The sequence below is a fragment of the Mycosarcoma maydis genome, chromosome 22 (genome assembly GCF_000328475.2).
Source record: "Mycosarcoma maydis chromosome 22, whole genome shotgun sequence".
In the NCBI taxonomy this organism is placed as follows: Eukaryota; Fungi; Basidiomycota; class Ustilaginomycetes; order Ustilaginales; genus Mycosarcoma; species Mycosarcoma maydis.
In genome coordinates, this window is record NC_026499.1 from 192,643 (window position 1) to 209,632 (window position 16,990).

General features: G+C 56.5%; 8 protein-coding genes across 8 annotated transcripts in view; 4 read left to right on the plus strand and 4 right to left on the minus strand.

Annotated features, from left to right (window-relative positions):
- Positions 1 to 631, minus strand: part of UMAG_15068 (uncharacterized protein) — a gene marked incomplete at both ends in the record, with an annotated part of 1,696 nt that extends 1,065 nt beyond the window's left edge. The window contains one exon of the mRNA XM_011394348.1: positions 8 to 631. Coding sequence (XP_011392650.1) covers positions 8 to 631 — 624 coding nt within the window. The remainder of the gene's footprint in view (positions 1 to 7) is intronic.
- A 1,269-nt stretch (positions 632 to 1,900) lies between these two features.
- UMAG_06210 (uncharacterized protein) lies at positions 1,901 to 4,381 on the plus strand (the record flags this gene model as incomplete). Its single annotated transcript, XM_011394268.1, has 1 exon — positions 1,901 to 4,381. The coding sequence occupies one exon, from the start codon at positions 1,901 to 1,903 to the stop codon at positions 4,379 to 4,381; it is 2,481 nt and encodes an 826-aa protein (XP_011392570.1).
- A 1,166-nt stretch (positions 4,382 to 5,547) lies between these two features.
- On the minus strand, positions 5,548 to 8,580 carry UMAG_06211 (uncharacterized protein; the record flags this gene model as incomplete). Its single annotated transcript, XM_011394269.1, has 1 exon — positions 5,548 to 8,580. One exon carries the CDS (start codon positions 8,578 to 8,580, stop codon positions 5,548 to 5,550), a length of 3,033 nt encoding a protein of 1,010 aa, XP_011392571.1.
- Positions 8,581 to 9,003: 423 nt separating this feature from the next.
- On the plus strand, positions 9,004 to 9,553 carry UMAG_11227 (putative transcription elongation protein; the record flags this gene model as incomplete). Its single annotated transcript, XM_011394324.1, has 3 exons — positions 9,004 to 9,111; positions 9,274 to 9,382; positions 9,486 to 9,553. 3 exons carry the CDS (start codon positions 9,004 to 9,006, stop codon positions 9,551 to 9,553), a joined length of 285 nt encoding a protein of 94 aa, XP_011392626.1.
- A 127-nt stretch (positions 9,554 to 9,680) lies between these two features.
- UMAG_06212 (cyclin-dependent protein serine/threonine kinase regulator SSN8) lies at positions 9,681 to 11,026 on the minus strand (the record flags this gene model as incomplete). Its single annotated transcript, XM_011394270.1, has 3 exons — positions 9,681 to 10,723; positions 10,790 to 10,896; positions 10,995 to 11,026. The coding sequence occupies 3 exons, from the start codon at positions 11,024 to 11,026 to the stop codon at positions 9,681 to 9,683; spliced, it is 1,182 nt and encodes a 393-aa protein (XP_011392572.1).
- A 322-nt stretch (positions 11,027 to 11,348) lies between these two features.
- On the plus strand, positions 11,349 to 12,374 carry UMAG_11228 (CAAX prenyl protease; the record flags this gene model as incomplete). Its single annotated transcript, XM_011394325.1, has 1 exon — positions 11,349 to 12,374. One exon carries the CDS (start codon positions 11,349 to 11,351, stop codon positions 12,372 to 12,374), a length of 1,026 nt encoding a protein of 341 aa, XP_011392627.1.
- Positions 12,375 to 12,447: 73 nt separating this feature from the next.
- Positions 12,448 to 15,879, minus strand: UMAG_06213 (uncharacterized protein; the record flags this gene model as incomplete). Its single annotated transcript, XM_011394271.1, has 1 exon — positions 12,448 to 15,879. One exon carries the CDS (start codon positions 15,877 to 15,879, stop codon positions 12,448 to 12,450), a length of 3,432 nt encoding a protein of 1,143 aa, XP_011392573.1.
- A 608-nt stretch (positions 15,880 to 16,487) lies between these two features.
- Positions 16,488 to 16,893, plus strand: UMAG_11229 (uncharacterized protein; the record flags this gene model as incomplete). Its single annotated transcript, XM_011394326.1, has 2 exons — positions 16,488 to 16,525; positions 16,614 to 16,893. The coding sequence occupies 2 exons, from the start codon at positions 16,488 to 16,490 to the stop codon at positions 16,891 to 16,893; spliced, it is 318 nt and encodes a 105-aa protein (XP_011392628.1).
- Positions 16,894 to 16,990: the final 97 nt, after the last annotated feature.

Here is a 16,990-nt window from a genome sequence, read left to right on the forward strand (position 1 = left end):
GCGGTCATTGTGGTGGATTCTGTGGCTGCTGAGCTTGCGGATGCTGATGCTGATTGCTTTGTTGCTGATGTTGTTGCTGTTGTTGCTGTTGTTGTTGTTGTTGTTGTTGTTGCTGTAGATGTAACTGCTGCTGTTGATGCTGCTGTTGTTGCTGTTGCTGAGCGAAGGCGACGTTGGCAGCAGACATGGGCGGACGTTGCTGTTGAGCAAGCATATGAGGTTGACTCGCCTGTGCGATCCTGGCCATTTGCGCCTGATGCTGTTGCATGGTCGGGTGGTAGGCAGAAGAGGCTACCTGAGGATTTTGCATAGACGAAGCACCGCCATAGACAACTGGCTGCGACTGCGGCTGTTGATGCTGTTGATGCTGCATCTGCGCGTGCTGTTGCTGTTGCTGTTGCTGCTGCTGCTGCTGCTGCTGTTGCTGTTGCTGTTGCTGTTGCTGTTGCTGTTGCTGTTGCTGTTGCTGTTGCTGTTGCTGTTGCTGTTGTTGCTGTTGCTGCTGCTGTTGGTGGTGAGCGTAGACAGATGGCTGCATGGCGAAGGCAGAGTTGTGTGGTGCGGTAGCAGGATGCTGGAGTTGCTGCTGAGGCATGTGCTGCTGCATGTGGAAGGCGTTGTTGGGTATCATGATGAACGGATACGGAGGGCGAGCGCGGCGTTAGCGCGGCAGAGATGGAGGAAATGAAGGATGATTGCGAGCGTTGATGAGGCGATGTAAGTTGAGTGATGAGATGAACCGACGCGATGGAGCCGCATGGACGTGTTTGTCCAACAGAGGACGATCGGTTCGGCTCGAGGTGCACCGCTGAAGAGAATAATCGCGGTAAGAGGCGGCAAGAGACGATGCTAGCAAAGGGGGAATGGGGTGCACAAGCTCGACATAGATGAGTGCGACCAGCAAAGGCGAGGCGGTGGTTGGAGTGGACAAGGCCTGACGACGAGCGGGATGCGAAGGTCAAAGGTGGAAAGCTAAGTGTGCATAGGCACGATGAAGCTCACTTGGCCAAGTCGTAAATCGTGAATCGTGAATCTGTGAATGAATCGTGAATCGTGAAATCCCGAATCACGAATGTCGGTCGTTGACGCTTCGTTCCTTGTTCCTTGTCACTTGATTATTGTTAGTTACCCGTCACGCTGCTAGTAACCAGTCGCGAGTAAGTCGTGAGTGTCCGACTTATGGCTCGTGGCTCGTGACTTGGTGCGCAGTGAGTGAATTTGCGCCCCAAAAATCAGCGACAGCCACGCGTGACGAGCCATTCACGATTCACGATTCACGATTCACGATTCACGATTAGTCCACAAGAGGTGACGCTCATACGGTCTAACAGTCTGATTTACCGCCCAGACTTGGCGCGACTCGATTTGGCCCGATTCACGATTCGATCACACTCACGGCTTGGTGATGTGATTCGGTGACACGCGACGACGAAATAATCGTGAAATCGTGAATCGCTCTACGTCTGAGCTTCTCTGGCGTGTGCGCCTAATCGAGCATATTCACGATTCCCTCTCTCTCTCTCTCTCTCTCTCCCTCCTCTCTCTCTCTTTGCTTCACCTCTCATTCTGGAAGAAGCGAATCGTACGTTGATTTTGTCCGACGCATTCACGATTCGCGATTCTTGATTCACGATTTCCACAACAGCGCAGAGACGACTCGAGACAAGTCACACATCATCATCGTCTCGATCTCATCGTCTCGATCTCATCGTCTCGATCTCATCGTCTCGATCTCATCGTCTCGATCTCATCTCACTCGAGCTCATTTCGCTGCTCTCGTTGTGTCGGTCCCACTCGACTAGGCTGGTGCCATCCGCTCGTCTCTCTTCGCACGTCGCATATCACTGCTCCCGTTGCTCTTTGCTCTCACCTCTGTGGCATGCGCTAGACAACCTTCGTGATGGACTACAGATCGTCCTATCGTCCATACGACCGCTCTGGTCCACCCGCTGCCGACTCGTACCCAATAGACGACCCTTACGATCGTTCGAGGAAACGTGGTCGCTCTCCTTCGCCATCCTACTACCGCGACCAGAGGCGTACCAGCAACTACAACGACTATCCCCCGCTCGATCCCTGGGACCGTCCGCCGAGAGACTATCGTGATGCGTCTCCTTACGCATCGCGTCAGTCTGCCTACGACAACTATCGTCCTTCCGATCCGTACGAAGACCGTACCGATCGTACCCGTGCCGCAGAATGGGATCGCTACTACCGCGAGCGCGAGCGCGAGCGCGAGCCACGTGACCACGACTATCGTTCCTCGGCCTACGACGATCGCGACCGATACGACGTCAGGTCCAGATACGATGAGCCTCCTCCGTCTGACAGAGATGATCGTCCGCGCCACCGCGATCGCCAACGTCCCTATCTTGCGTACGATTCCCAGTACCGTAGAGACGAACCGCCTCACGCCTCAGATTCTCTCTCCAAACCTCCCTTTGACCCGCAGCCGGCTCCGGATCCCATGCAGTCAGACTCGCTCTTGCAGTTCCGCCAATACGCTCAAATGACCAAGGCCGCTCACCCTTCGGCACGCGACCGCTCCATCGAACAGCCTACCACCCAGGAGCTCTACGATGGCTACCAAGCCTACAAGTCGGCTTTCAACAAAAAGGCCATCGCCTCCTTCTTCGAACAGCGCAAGCACGAAGCGTGGTTCAAGGAAAAGTACTCGCCCGCCGAGCCGTGGCTCACTGCTCGCAACCAACGCAAGCGAACCGCTCGTGCCGGTAAGAAGTTCGCCTGGCTCCAAGAGCTTCAGCAAGGCAAGCTTGACAAGCTCACCAACGACATTCAACGCATCGATGCATCCGATGCAACGCGCGATACTTGGCATCCTGAAGATGCTGACGACCACCATCGCGGTCGATCCGAGCCCAACGATATCACGCTCCTCTCTCGGTACGGCGAACCTCAGCTTATGCATGCAGAGCAGGCTGTCATCCCCGCCTGCAATCACCAGATGCTCGTCAAGACCTTCCCCGCTGATCTTGCACGCGAGAGACTTGAAGAGGTGCTCGCCTCCACGCCAGGTTTCCGCTACCTGGCGCTGGGCGAACCGCACGTCGGAAAGCGATGGCACCGTGCCGGCTGGGCCATGTACGAGCCGCACATCGACATTCAAGACACGCTCAACGCACTTCAGGGCAAGGACGTCGACGGATTTGCGCTCAACCTCGCGCCTTGCACCAAGCCCACCTCGAGTAAGCTCCGCACCGTTCCCGTATACGCCAACTCGTTTCACCGCCTTCTCATCGACCTCAAGCACTGCAAGCAACTGGTGGAGCGTTTCGAGATCGAGGATCGCCAAGTGCTCTTCCGTGACCAAGCCCAAGGTGACGCATCATCGGACGCCAGTTCCTGGCTGCACGTCAGTGCGTCGGAAGCCATCTCGCAACGCGTTGGCCAGATCGAGCCCGAGCTTGTTGACCGAGATCTGGAGCGCGAATTTGATGCTCAAGAAGACGCCGAAAAGCGCGAACAACGACGTCGAGCGATCAAGAAGCTGCTCGACCTGCACCTCGATCTGCTGCGCACCGTCTACCACTGCGACTACTACATTTCGCTCGTCTGCGAGTCTGAAGAGGAGCTGCTGCGTCGAAGTCCACGTCACGCACGAAGGCAGCCTTCTGTGGGCGTGCTCGTCGAGGAGCCACGCGAAAACTCGAATGACGAGTCTTGGGCGCGCAGCGTCGACCAAAAGACGAGCTTGATGCTTGCGGACGACAAAACGGATCTCACCGAGATGGGAGGCAAAGACATGACTGCAGAACTCATGAGCGCTGCGCTACCTTATATCAAAGAAGAGGACAAGGAAAAACACCGATGTACCGTGACGCTCAACGATGTGCAATGCGGCAAGCTCTTCAAAGCTGCCATCTTTGTGCAGAAGCACATTCTCAACAAGCACCGCACGTTTATCGAGTCGGTAGCCGACGAGGTGCTGCAGGAGGTCAAGTTTTTCAACAACTATGTGCGCGATCCAAGCCGCGCCATCAGTCAGCCAAGTGTGAATGCCAAGGAGTCTCTGGGCGGCGGGGCGGCGCTAGCGCAGCGGTTGGATGGGGGTGATCATGGAGCGATTGCGGGCGCCATGTTCAATAGTGGCGGTAGGATGGGCATGATCAGGTTTGGCAGTGCCAGTGTTGTTGACTCGCCTCGCAGAGCTGCGCATGGCGGCAGTGCAGCAGCTGGTTCGCTTGGAATGCGTTTGGGCGGCGTGATCGCTACTTCGGACTCGCCCGCAGCTACACCGATCAAGCCCGACCCTCTGCCACCGCCACCCAAACCGCTCGACCCTCGAGCACAGCGCGCCGCTCCCAAGAGCTACCAGGACCTCGATGGCGCAGCCGAAGGCGATGTCGATCTCGCCTACTAACTCCAAAACTCTTATCGATCGTGCATCTTGTACTACAGTCATGTAACATGGCAATCGATTGTGCTTCCCGTCAAAGACGACAGTTCCGAGATGTTCACTTTGGCTTGTTCTGCAGAGCCGGTCCGAGCCGGATGTTTTTGGAGTTCGAGCTTTGAGCCGCATGGTTAAATGATGCGGGATACAGAAACTGAGCAGCCGAGAAGCTGAGATGGCCTTTGTTGGCGCTGCAAGACGACCGGGGTGAGTGGGCCGTCGATGCCATCAGAATGGTGTCTGCTCATCATTGACGCCCACTGATCACATACGAGTTAGGCGTTTGGCGAGGTTTCCATGTTCGGACGGATGACATCAACATACCATATCGGCGTTTGCTCAGCCATGCGGTAGAGTATGTGGCCACCATTGGCCAGACGCAGTTGAGACGTTTCTGTATCGCGGCACGGGAGAAGGTTGTGCATCTGCCTGGTCGGCCGTTTGTACGCTCCGCCCCGGCATTCGACACCGCCGTTCCTGCCGCTAGGAACCAAGCACGGACGCTTCGATGTACAGTTCGGCCAACGACGGGAATCACGCCTTGATCGGCTGTGTTACACGCTCAACAGGCGTGAAAAGAATAAGGCAGCCCCGACTGCGCGCCACAAGGTGGCAAGCGGTGATCAACGCGTGCTGTCAAAACGCCTCATGACCACACACGAGTGTGGTGAGCGAGAATCGGTCGCAAAGGCTCCGTCAAGTCGAGAGCAAGCAAGCAACGCATACCACCCACACTTGTGGCTCGTGTGCCTGATCACGACGCAGCATCAGAGGCTGGTACCAAACGCGTCTCAGCATCACCACACACCTTGTCGCTCCAATGTGCACCTTCTTGGACGAGCGCCATGACAGCGACCAACAATCGTTCACAAATGTTGCTGACCTTTCGGCGTTTTCGACAGCCAGGAGTCATAGCAGCGACATCCTCACACAATGCATGGCAGACCTTGATTTGGCTTGTCTTAACTTGTTTTTTCGTGTTCCGTAGCATCTCGGCGCATGGTGTGAATGCAAGTTTTGTCTGACTGCGATCACAGACGGCCGAGCTCACGATCAGAACTGGTACTGATATCAGATTGGAATTTACGTGCTAGCTACACGCGTCAGAAGTACAACAATTGTGTGCATCTGAGTTACTCGGAGAGCATGTCGATGGCACGTTCCAAGAGTTCGCTCAAGTTGGTTGCGACGTCGCCGTCATCGTGTCGGAAGGCATTGTTCAAGACGGTCTGACGGTTTTGGAGCAGCTGTCGATTGAAGAACCTGACCATTTGCCTGTACCACGACTTGATCCACCATAGTGTCCACTCGTCGGGCTCGTTGGTTTGCGAGCGCACGATCAGCGTTTTGAAGCCGACCAGAGTGGTGACGAGCACTTTGCGCTGTTCGCTCTTGATTGCGTCCAAGCTCGCCAGCGCTTCGGTCGAGGAGAGCTGCGATTTCTCTTCTTTCGCCGACGACGTCGCCGGTCGGATCGGTAGCGTCGCGCTCGTCGGGAACAGCGGCATCGACGCTTGCTCCGCCTCGTCGTCACCCTGTCCGACGTCTTCTTCGCCGAATCCGGCTGCTGCCGCCGCTTCCCTTCGCTCAACTTCCTCCGCTTCGTTGCGCTGGATCTCCTCCAACCTCTTCTTCAGCTGATCCACCCGCCCATTCACTTTCTCCAACGTCAGTCGAAGCAACGTCCACGTATTGAAGCCAACCCAGCCCTCGCGTCCACTTGCTCCATTCGGGCTCGAAATCGTACCCGGCTCGTCCATCGGCGGACTAAAGATAAACTCGACCACATCGGCCGGCTCGACGATGCGATACTGCAACAACTTGTCCACCACAATGTGGATCCACTGCTGAGATCGATGCCAGAAGCGCACCGCACCGGAGAGGATCGCCGCTCGCATACGTGCGCTCTTGGAAAGTTGACGCAGCAACGAATGGTATCGTTCTACAATGTTGAGAAAATGCGAAAAGGAACGCGAACCCACCTGAAGCACGCATTGGATCGTCAAATCACGAACCACGACATCGGCTTGCAGGGCGTCCGCCACCAAGCCTTCGACAGCATCGTCGCTGGGGATCGCACTCGAGTTGTCCAGGATCGAGGCTTTGAACGATTCGAAATCCGCCAGAATCACCTCGGCGCTAGCTTTGGCCTTGATCGAATTGATCAACCTGCCCGCCTGTGCTGCGTAGGGGTGCGATTCGTCGGCGTATGTGAAAACGGGCGCGGGTTCTTCGCTCGGCATGGTCACCGCCTGTATCTCGTCCGGTAATGTCTGCTTGACACGGTCAAAGTACGCCAGCCGGATCTCGAGCTCCACGACGCGCTTCATAAACACAATCTTGGGGTGCGCAGCAGGTAGAGTCGTGTCTGGGATCCACTCTTTCCACGCCCAGCCAAAGTTGAAGTTAGAGAGATGGATGGCGAACCAGTCGGCGAACCGGTGGATGGTTTCGACATCCATGTTGCGCGACGAGAGCGCGTCGTAAAAGGTACGGATGGTTTTACCGAGCGAAGGTGCCACTGTGCCAGGGGTGAGCGTGACGATCTCGCGAAGCAACGAGGTGTAGTAGAGCGGATTGCGAGGAGGCGTGGGCAGCACAAACGCGGTGGAAAGGATGGTCTCGACGAGCAGGTCGTCCAGCGACCAATTGCTCTCTCCCGGGTTGACGTCGCCCATCTCTCCAAAGAGACCGGCATCGCTCGAAACCTTTAGGTTGAACGTCGCTCTTCGGAGCCAATTGGGCAGATCGAGGATCAATTTGGCAGCTTCTTTCCGGTTGACTTCGTAAAGATCGATCATATCAGCCAAGATCGCCCTAAGCACAACTGAGGCGGGTGAAGCGACCGCCGGCACAGTCTCGGCAAACCATCGCGGCTGAGGGCTGATACGCTCTGGACCGACGGCGGCCTTCTTCTCTTCGAGCTCGCCCTTGCCCGTGCCAGCTTTGCGTTGCCTAACTTGATGGTGGCCCAACTGGGCATAGGCTACGTCGAGGCCCTGGTCTTCGGCGTCTTCCTCGGGTGGAACGAGCACATCGGGGAGCAGCACGGTACGCTTCTCTTCGGGGACCTGTGTCGCAGCGGGCGAGATGGCGGCTGGAAGCAGATCCGAGGGGACAGGAAGAAACACAGGTCTGGTGTAGCCTCCGGCGCGGAGCTGTTCGAGCGCTTTGACGGCGTCGGGAAAGCCCTCGAGCCAGATCGAGTCGAGGCTGTGTACGGGCTGAGTGAGTTCTACTTCGACTTTGCGGGCCGCATCGTAGGTGACTACCTTTTGGACCAAGTCGTCGAGTTCGGCCTGCGCATTTGGACTATCAGCCAGAAGATCCTGACCGGCACGGCAGAGAGTTTCGATGATGCAAATCGCAGCACGATCCGCTCTAGCGGCTGCGACGGCGGGTTCCTCGAGCACAGCAGCGAACGAGCTGAGCAGGGTTCGCAACGAGCTGGCCGGGATGATCTGCAGCGGAACGAGCGCGGCAAAAAGGTGCAAGCTCAGACGCGTGTTTCTCCAGAGACGAGCATCGAGGTAGCTGCGGAACGCCTTGACGAGGTCTTTGACGATGGTGATACCTAGCGAGTCGGATTCGGTGGTGGAGGAAAAATCTTGTTCTTCGGGGTTGATCTCGTTGTTGGACGCCGCGGCGGGTTTGGATGGCTGAGAAAGGCAAAGGAAGCCGATGAGGGCGGCGATGAGGGGGATCTTGTGAGGCTGTTCGGTGACCATGATCCTGAAAGCGCTGGTGGTAGCATCAATTCCGTCTTGCGACTTGTCCTCAATCCATCGAGCCAATTTGAGGAGATCCGAGGGAGGATGGAAGTCTTTCTCCTCTCCGAGCTTGAAGAGCTGCGAACGAATGTATCGGATTCGATTCTCTTCACGCCGTTCTGTGGGTGGCTGTTGATGAGGGGGTTGTGCTCCACCATCGCCACCTCGGACGTCTTGATAGTAGCCGCCGCCGCTGCCAGCTCCGCGTCCATCGGGGCGATGAGCAGCTCGGCCTCCACCTTCACGACGAGGAGAATTGGCCCAACCCTGATCGCGTACTCCATATGCGTGAGCGCCGCCATATCCTGCGCTGCCTCCATTGTTGCTGTAGGAATGCTGATATTGGTGCTGCGGATAGCCCGAGCCAGGGTTTGTGGATGAGTCCCAGCCGTCCATGATTTCGCGATTGGGAAGGCAGCTGGAAGGCGATTGGACGACAAGGTTACACAGAGAGAGGGACGAAGCAGTCAATCAATCAATCAATGTGATTCGTGATTGTGACGGTCGAGTGTCGCGGCGCTGACCCTGAACGTTGCGTGTTGAGCTCGGGTATGCTAAGCCTGACGTGCAACTTGCACGTTGGTCGTTGGTCGTTGTTCGATTGTGGTTGGTGGTTGGTGGTTGGTGGTTGTGAGTGTCGAATATATATGTTTATTCGCGTCAGCTTCGCCGAACTCGATTTCTTTCACGGTTTACAGGGATTCTTTCGGAAATCGGAAGTTGGCGCTTTCATAAAAGATGAGCGCAACCACGGAACGGTGTTGTTGTTGTAGTTCAACACCACCCACCCGCTTGCTCACGCCTCGGACGAAACGGAATATGTCGGCCAGAAAGGAGAAGCTGCGCGCGTGTCTACGATGCCAATTCGTCCAGTCGCCACGAGATTTTCACCTGAAAGGATGTCCCAACTGCGAACCGGTGCTCGAGGTAAGTACTGACAGCGACGAACGATGAACGATGAACGATGAACGATGAACGATGAACGATGGACGATGAACGATGAACGATGAACGAGTTGTTTGTTCAGAAAGAGATGGCTGCTGACGTTTCTGGTTGCGCAAACGCACACACACACACACAAATGCACAGATGCAAGGCAGTCAGGACAGGGTAGCGGAATGCACAACGAGCAACTTTGACGGCATGATCTCGATGCTCCGACCCGAAGAGAGTTGGGTGGCGAAATGGCAGCGCATTGGTGAGTTTCGGTGGTCACCATGAGCCAACAACGCAATAGTCAAGGACTCAAACTGACGACTCTTTTGTCTCTGTGGTGTGGATCGCTGGTGCATCTTTTCCAGAGAAGCGTCTTCCAGGCTTGTACGCAGTCAAAGTGGTGGGCAGGCTACCTGAAGGCATCGACGCCTGATTTCAGTTCAATTGCACGCTCCTCGTTCTCGTTTCAACCCAAGTGTATTACTATGACCAGCCCAGTTATCCAGATACAAGTACAGACCAGTCGACAGACCACAGCGCGCAGCACGCAGCGTACGATATCAGGCGTGTGTACGCGTTTGATCGCGATCCTTGATCAGAGCCACCCTTCTACTCTCCCTCATCCTCTCGAGCAGCTTGACGATGCCCGGACCGTCAGACACGAGCCTCTGTACCTGGTGCTGGACGCTGTAAGCGCTCACCATCTCCTGTACGATCTCGGCGAGTAGTGGTAGGGACACGTTGAGGCTTGCGAAAAACGTCAAGGCGTCTTGGCTCGGCGGCGATGGTTCTCGCTTTGCAGACGCCAGCTCGGCGGGCGTTGAGGCCGGGTTGTCCAGGATTCGTTGGATCGAGAGGTGGTGTTCGTCTCGTCGCGTCTGCATGGTGTGGAGCGATGCGGTGATCTTGTCAAACGACGGAGGATGAAGGCTTAGACCGAGCCAGATCGAGGCGAGCGCCACCATGTAGGGAGGGTACATGAGTGGGATGTCGGTCTTGTACGTGTCGTTGAGTATGAACCAACACATGAGCAGCACTTCGTCGTTGAACTCGTTGAGTTGTACTTTGTCCTCCTCGGCGATCGCTGAGGCAGCGTCGCCCTCCTCGACACTCGCTAGCCCTTTGGTGACGCCAAATGCGGCTGCTTCGATTCCCAACCCTATCATCATCCCACTACCGCCGCTTCCGCTTCCGCTGCCAGCGGCGCCAGCGGAACGCTCATGTATACTGTTACCGCTACCTACCGCGCTACCTGAGCCATAATCCTCAAACATGACGATCAAACTTCGATAACTGTGAAAGAGCACCATGTCAAACTCCATCTCTTCCAGCAGATAAAATTCCATCTCTGCCAGGCTCGAATGGTCGGTGGGCATGCCTCGGAAGCCGTGTTCTGTGAAGCTACGTGTGGCTTCTGCCACGGCGGATTTGATGTGGATCGGCGACTCTTCCACCTTGGCTGCCACATAGACGCACGTGGCGCACACGAGGAAGGGGTCGAGCGCCGAGTACGAGTTTTTGGCAAAGAAGCGTCGGAAGAAGACGTTGGCCGACGCCGTCACTCGTTGTCGCAGATTGAGCCGCTTGCAGATGAGCGATAGCACTGCAATGGTGAAACGTCAGCGGTGGCAAGCCAGATCGCATCCATGTCGAGCCATGTACAACTTACAGTTGGAAAAGAACACGCCCAAAGCAGCACACTCGAGTCGAGTCGCATAGCGCAGATCTTCCTTGCGCGCCAACTCGAGCTGCGGTCGATCCAGTAGCCAGTTGTTGCTGCAGCGCCGAGTTCAAGAACAGCGACGAGCGTAGACGGTCTCTGTCAGCTTTGACCGCCCGTCAGCTCGACCACATACACGCGTTGCGCGACGTACCATTGTGTAGAAGCCCAGTAGTTGGCTGACATGGCACCAGGGCTTGCTGTGGTTGCTCGTATCGTGTCGAGCTGATCATGCTGGTCGAGGTTGAGATGGTCGACCGTGTGCGTGGTTCGAGCCTCGATTATTCACGATTCACGATTCGCGATTCACGATTCACGAGTTCAGGGTCCTGCGCGTTGGCCACGAAGAACCACGAAGAAGAGTGTGTGAGTATTGGTTACCGTCGGCGTGCTTCGGTCTTGGTCGTGTTCCCTTTGTTCGCAAGCTTGTACCTGCTCCTTGCTATCTCGTCTTGCAGCTTGGCACATTTCCATCACACGATCCAAGTTGGAGAGCAGTTAGAGACCAATGTCGCTGCTCATCAACCTCGCCAATCCGAGGCTTGACCCACCGCTGCTCAGCGCTGGCTTCGCGATTGGTGCCTGTACGCTGTTCACGTTCAGCTATGTCGCCTCGCTCTACGTATCGCCCGCAGGCCGTGTCATGGGCACCACGGATGCGTCTGGCAAGACTGTCGATCGCGACCATCCGGTTGTTATCCGCGCTCGGATCAAGACGGCTTCGCTCGCAACCGCGTTGACGGTGGTCGCTACCGGGGTGGTGTTGTGGGTCAAACGCATCATACCCAGATCAGGCTGGTTGTTGGATACGTTGAATGCGGCAAGGCTGCTGGGATTGCCATTGCCCGTACCGAGCGTATTGAGCAGTAGCATGATTCCCCTAGATCCGCCTCTTGCAAACTACCTGGCCAAGCTCACTGTGCACGTAGGCGCACCTCTGCTTCTCACAGCTATGCTCTTCTTAGGACCACTCTACGTAGCGTTTCTCGACCAACAACTGCCGTTGCAACGTTACTTTTGCTACCGTCGAGATGTGGTTGACAAGTTTACCTCGCTCACTGGCATCCGAAATTACCTCGTCGGTCCGCTCACTGAAGAACTCGTCTTTCGTTGCACCATTCTCACGCCGCTCCTCTTCTCTGGCGTCTCACGCACCAAACTCATCTTGCTCACTCCGGCGTTCTTTGCGATTGCGCACGCGCATCATGCTTACAATGTCTGGTTGCAAGGTGGTCGCACCAAACACGCCGCACTCACAGGCTTGCTGACAGCGACACTACAGTTGTGTTATACAGGCGTCTTCGGTTGGTATGCCAACTTTTTGTTCTTGAGAAGTGCCTCGGTTGTCGCGCCTTTTGGTGCGCATGTGTGGTGCAATCTCATGGGGCTACCGGATCCCGTAGGTGCTGAGCAGAGACATGCCAAGAGCAAGTGGCTCATTTGGTCTGTGCATGCGATAGGCATCGTCCTGTTCGCAAAGTGCCTATTCCCTCTTACCTCGTCCGCGGTTTTCGGCGGTTCTTTGTACTGGTAGACACACCTTCCGCCCCCCATCGGCTGTAGACAGAAGCTCGCAGACGAAATACACACGCTGCTTGGTGGCGCGATCAGAAGACCAAGCTGGTCAGCTTGGCCAACTCGACCTCGCGCGGTCCTAGCGCAGCCAGCCAGCGCTCGTATGCATAATCATGATGTGTGCCGAGCCACGATGTGAGCGCACGAGAAGAGTTGCGCGTCGATCTGCGCGCCGACAGGGTGGCTGGCGATTGCAAGTGTTCGCCCCGAGATTCGAGCGCCTGCGATTCGTGCTGCAGCGACGCGTGAATCGAGGCGAGATCCTCATCGATCATCGCCATGAGCCGAACGATGGGTGCATAGTCGATGACCAGAGAGTCGGGGAGTAGCGAGCAAGAGCAATTGTGCGTGAGCAGAGGTGCGACCAAGCCGTGTAGTCGCGCCGCTTGGCGTCTTTGCAGCGTGTTGAGCAGAGTCCGAGTCATCCTGACCTGACCGATCTGATGCACACCATCGCTAGTCACGATCGACGCCATACCCGCCACACCCAAGCGTGCATGAAGCTCTGCCAACGTCGATCTGTACTCGACCTCGCCACTTGGTGTCAGTGCCTGCCTCTGCTGATGCCTCGCCAGCGGTTGAGCCACCAGCTGCACCCATGACCCCCACTGTCTCGACGACGCCTGTACGTCCACACCCGCATCCCCGAATTCTTCCGCGTCCTGTCGCCCCAAGCACGTCTCCAACACGTCCGCTAGACTGCTCGACTCTGCTGCGCTAGCCACAGCTTTCATGCTCGCCTGCTTGGCCGCTTGTGATTCGCTGAATGCTCGCTTCTGCGCTTCTTCGTACGAGATGCGTCGAGTGGTACAGGCGAGATGGCCGAACTGCATCTGAGTGAGCGCTTGTCGCAGGTCGGCTGTCGCTTCTCCTTGCGCATCTAGCGCTGCCTCGGTACCGGGCAAGTCGTACACCATTGCTTCAATTACGTCGGCTCTGACAAACCGTCCCATCTGCGCCGCTACAGTTTGCAGCCATGGTACCACTCCTTTTTCCAAGCCAGGCTTGACGTACTCTAGCACCTGCTGAACGGGCAAATCGTGAACGGGCACCAAGTCGAGCTCGTTGCAGACGACCACCACAGGACGTTTGCTCTCTGCCACAAGCTCCACCACGGCAGCCCAAAATCCCTTGTCTTCTTCGAACAGAACGTCGGCTTCTTCGATCAGGATGAGCGATTGTCGGATCGCCGGCGAGGCTGCGTTCGATCCAACACCGGCGGTACAAGCTGCCGACGTGCAGGGATGCGGTCTCCTGAACGTTGCACCTCCACCAACGCCACCGGATGCAACCATGTGGTTACGTCCCAGATCGCCGACAGCGGCGAGAAGCTCTTTCCCGCTACGCTTGCCCATACCTGGGTACAGCTCAAACACTTCGTAGCCGAGTTCGACGGCGCATGCATAGACCGACGCTGTTTTGCCGCTGCCACTGGGTCCGGTCAGGATCATGCAGTTGGTGAGCCTGTCGAGAGACGCGTATTCCTTGGGATGCACAGTATGAAATGCGTGACGTGATGCGTACTCTTCCGACTGGCTGGTTGCGGGTGCTGAAGATGCAGATGCAGATGTCGATGCAGATGCAAGAGTGGCTTGAGATGACTTGACCTCGTCAACACCCTCATCGTCGGTGAGTGAACAAGTGCGGTGGATCTTGGCAAACCTGCCGAACCATTTGTCGTTGGCAATCGACTGGTCGTACTCGCCGATAACGTCGTCGTCGTCGTCCGCGTCGTCGTCGACGATGAAATCACCCAAGCCGTCGCTGTCGTTGTCGTCGCTATAGCCTCGTCTCGCCCTTCTGCGTTTGGTGCGATCCACGCGTCGCTGGACGGCGTGTTTGCGCTTATGATCCGAGGTGGTGACCGAGCCAGGTGCAGCTACCAGCAAACGGCGCAGCCAGTCCAGCAGATAGCACGCCGCGGTTTCGTTGCCCACGCAGGCACACGAGAGGTGTGGCCGAAATGCATCGGTCCACATTTGCCCCGAGGAACGACAGGATTCCGCTTGCTTGCCTACCAAGGCAGCAGCAAGTGGAGAAACACGCTCCATCTTGGCCTGTCGTACAAAGTCGTCTGTACAGCCAAACTCAGCCGAGCCAGTCAGCGTGATGCCGTTGAGCGGCGGCTGAGGTCGAGTGCGATTCATCTGGGTGACAAAGTCGGTCGGTGGCGGATCGTGACTTTTCCTTGGCGAGGGGCTTGACGATCGCGACTGCCAGCGAGACCGAAACGCTACGAGGTTAGAACGAGCTTTGGATAGCAGCTCGTTCTCGTCATCCGCGAGCCCTGCCACATGCATGTCTTGCTGTGTGGGCCAAGGAGCGTTTCTTGGTTTCTTTGGCTTGGATGAAGAAGTTCTTTGAGTTGCAAACAGGCTCCAGGAAGCGGGTGCACTGTTGAAGAGTGAGTTAGACGCTGTTGCAGAGGCCTTGACCTGTCCGTTTGCGTGATGCGGCGGTCCGGTCTTTCCGTCGTCTCCGCCCTCGCCCGCGACGTGTATTGGCGGAGCAGACGGTTGCTTTGGCTTCTTTGCAAAGAAGGGATGAGGAATCGCCGATGCCGCCGTACTGGAGCGCTTGACTGCAAGACTGGTTGGTTTTGGCTCGACTTGCTTGGACGGATGCTGCGATCGAGTTGAAGATGGAGGTGTACAAGATCTCGAGGCTTGGGCGTTTGACGCAGTTGCAGACTGATGCTCATCCTTGTCGATCGAAGCATGCGAATACGACTCGAAAAGCTCAAACGCGCCTGTACGCTGCGCATCGCTGAGGCAAGGCTCGTCCGTCTTTGACTGGCGCGGCTGCTTGGGCACCTTGGGCACCTTGGCGGCCTCTCTTGCCTGGAGCTTTGCTTGTCGCTTTTCCTCCTTGCGCCTTGCGGCCTCTTGCGCTCTATCTGCGCGAAGCACTGCCTTGAGATCCTCACGGTACGAAACAGGTGGTTTTGCTCGACTCGAACGAGCACGTCGTTTCTGCTCCGTGTCCGAGTCGTCGTTCGAGTCGGTTGATTGAGACGAAGGGCCGCCCGGTTGGAAGAATGGATGAACGCGTGGCGGCGGCCTGCTTATGCATTCTGATGCTGGTGCAGCAGTGACAGCTGGAGTGGACATCTCAGCGCTGGACAGAGCATCTGTCTCGGTTGCCAAAGATACATCCGCCTGCGGCGTTGATGCAAGGATGCTGGCGCTTGGGGTGACGGCACAAGAAGATGGCCACGAGGCCGCTGTCGCATCAGTGTCCTGAAGTATCTTGTCTGGAATTGGCATCTCGTTTAGCTGGTCTGGATTCGTCGCAGTTGGTGGTGAGCTCAAGAACAGCGCTGGGTCGAGCTGCAGTTCAAGAGTCTGTTGTTGATGTTGCTCAGAACGGTAGTGTGCGTGTACGACATGTTGCTGACCAGCATCGAAGGGTGATGGAGCCGCGTCGTGAGCTGGCGCAGCCCATGGCAAAGTGGGTTGTCTCATGACACTGCCATCAGCTCGTTTGGGCGTGGCGTTTGGGTCGGGGTGTGGTGGGTTGGTGGTGGTGGACCACGTCGAATTCACGATTCGTGATCGAAAGCGAAAAGTGTGCTTCTCTGCTGTGTCATTTTCATCTACGCGACGCGACCTGGCGCGACTGAGGCGTGAGAGAGGCAAAGAGCCACGCACGTTACACAGGCACGTCCCTCACGCCTGTGAAGCACGTGGGCACAAGCCTGAGCGTGGGGAAGCGAGCTGTTTTGCTGTTAGGTTGTGCGTCTCTCACATAGCGATGACGGTTCCACGATTCACGATTCCTCTGACGCCAGCAAGATGACGTCGTTGAGCTGCCCAGAACGGCGCTCGTGACTACAGGGTCGAGGATTGCTTAGGGGGTCGGTTCGTCGATCTGTACATACGATGGTGGTTTTGAACGAGTGCTGACGTACAGTGCGACACCACAGGCAGGGTCTGAGCCAATTCGTGATTGTGAATCATGCAAGTTTGTCCGTGTTTGAGCTCTCCCATAAATGCTCTGCTCGATGCACTGCTTCTTGACAGGCATCCAGCCAACCAGCATCACAGCTTGACATCCACCTTGAATCAACGACATGAGTGCAGGTGACAAGATTGGCGGTGTCTTGAAAGGGTAAGTCTCCTCTGGACCACCGAACCCCTGCACATGCCACTAGTTCACACGCTGATGCGCTCACCCGTCATCCTCGTCTCCTCTACAGCGCCATCGAAACCATCCACGGTGCAGGCGAGTCCATCCGTGGCAACATTAACGACCGCCTCGACTCGGCAGGCGAAGGTCTCAGAAGCGCCGACTCGACCAATTCGACCGCAAACGCTTCTGATCCCTCCACCTTTGGTAGGAGCAGCGACTACAACAACTCTGCCAACCACCAGGACGTCGCCAAAAACGGTAGCGCCGAGTTCAAGCACGGTATCTCAAAGCTCCAGAATGCTTTCAGCTCCAACACCACCTCGTCCAAGCCTCAATCGTCGACCTGATCCAATCGTGGATCGTGAATCGCTCGTGGGCCTCTCCTGCGCGCGCTCATCTCTTGGAAATCTTACACCTGGACTCTTCCCTCTCACGTCTCACATC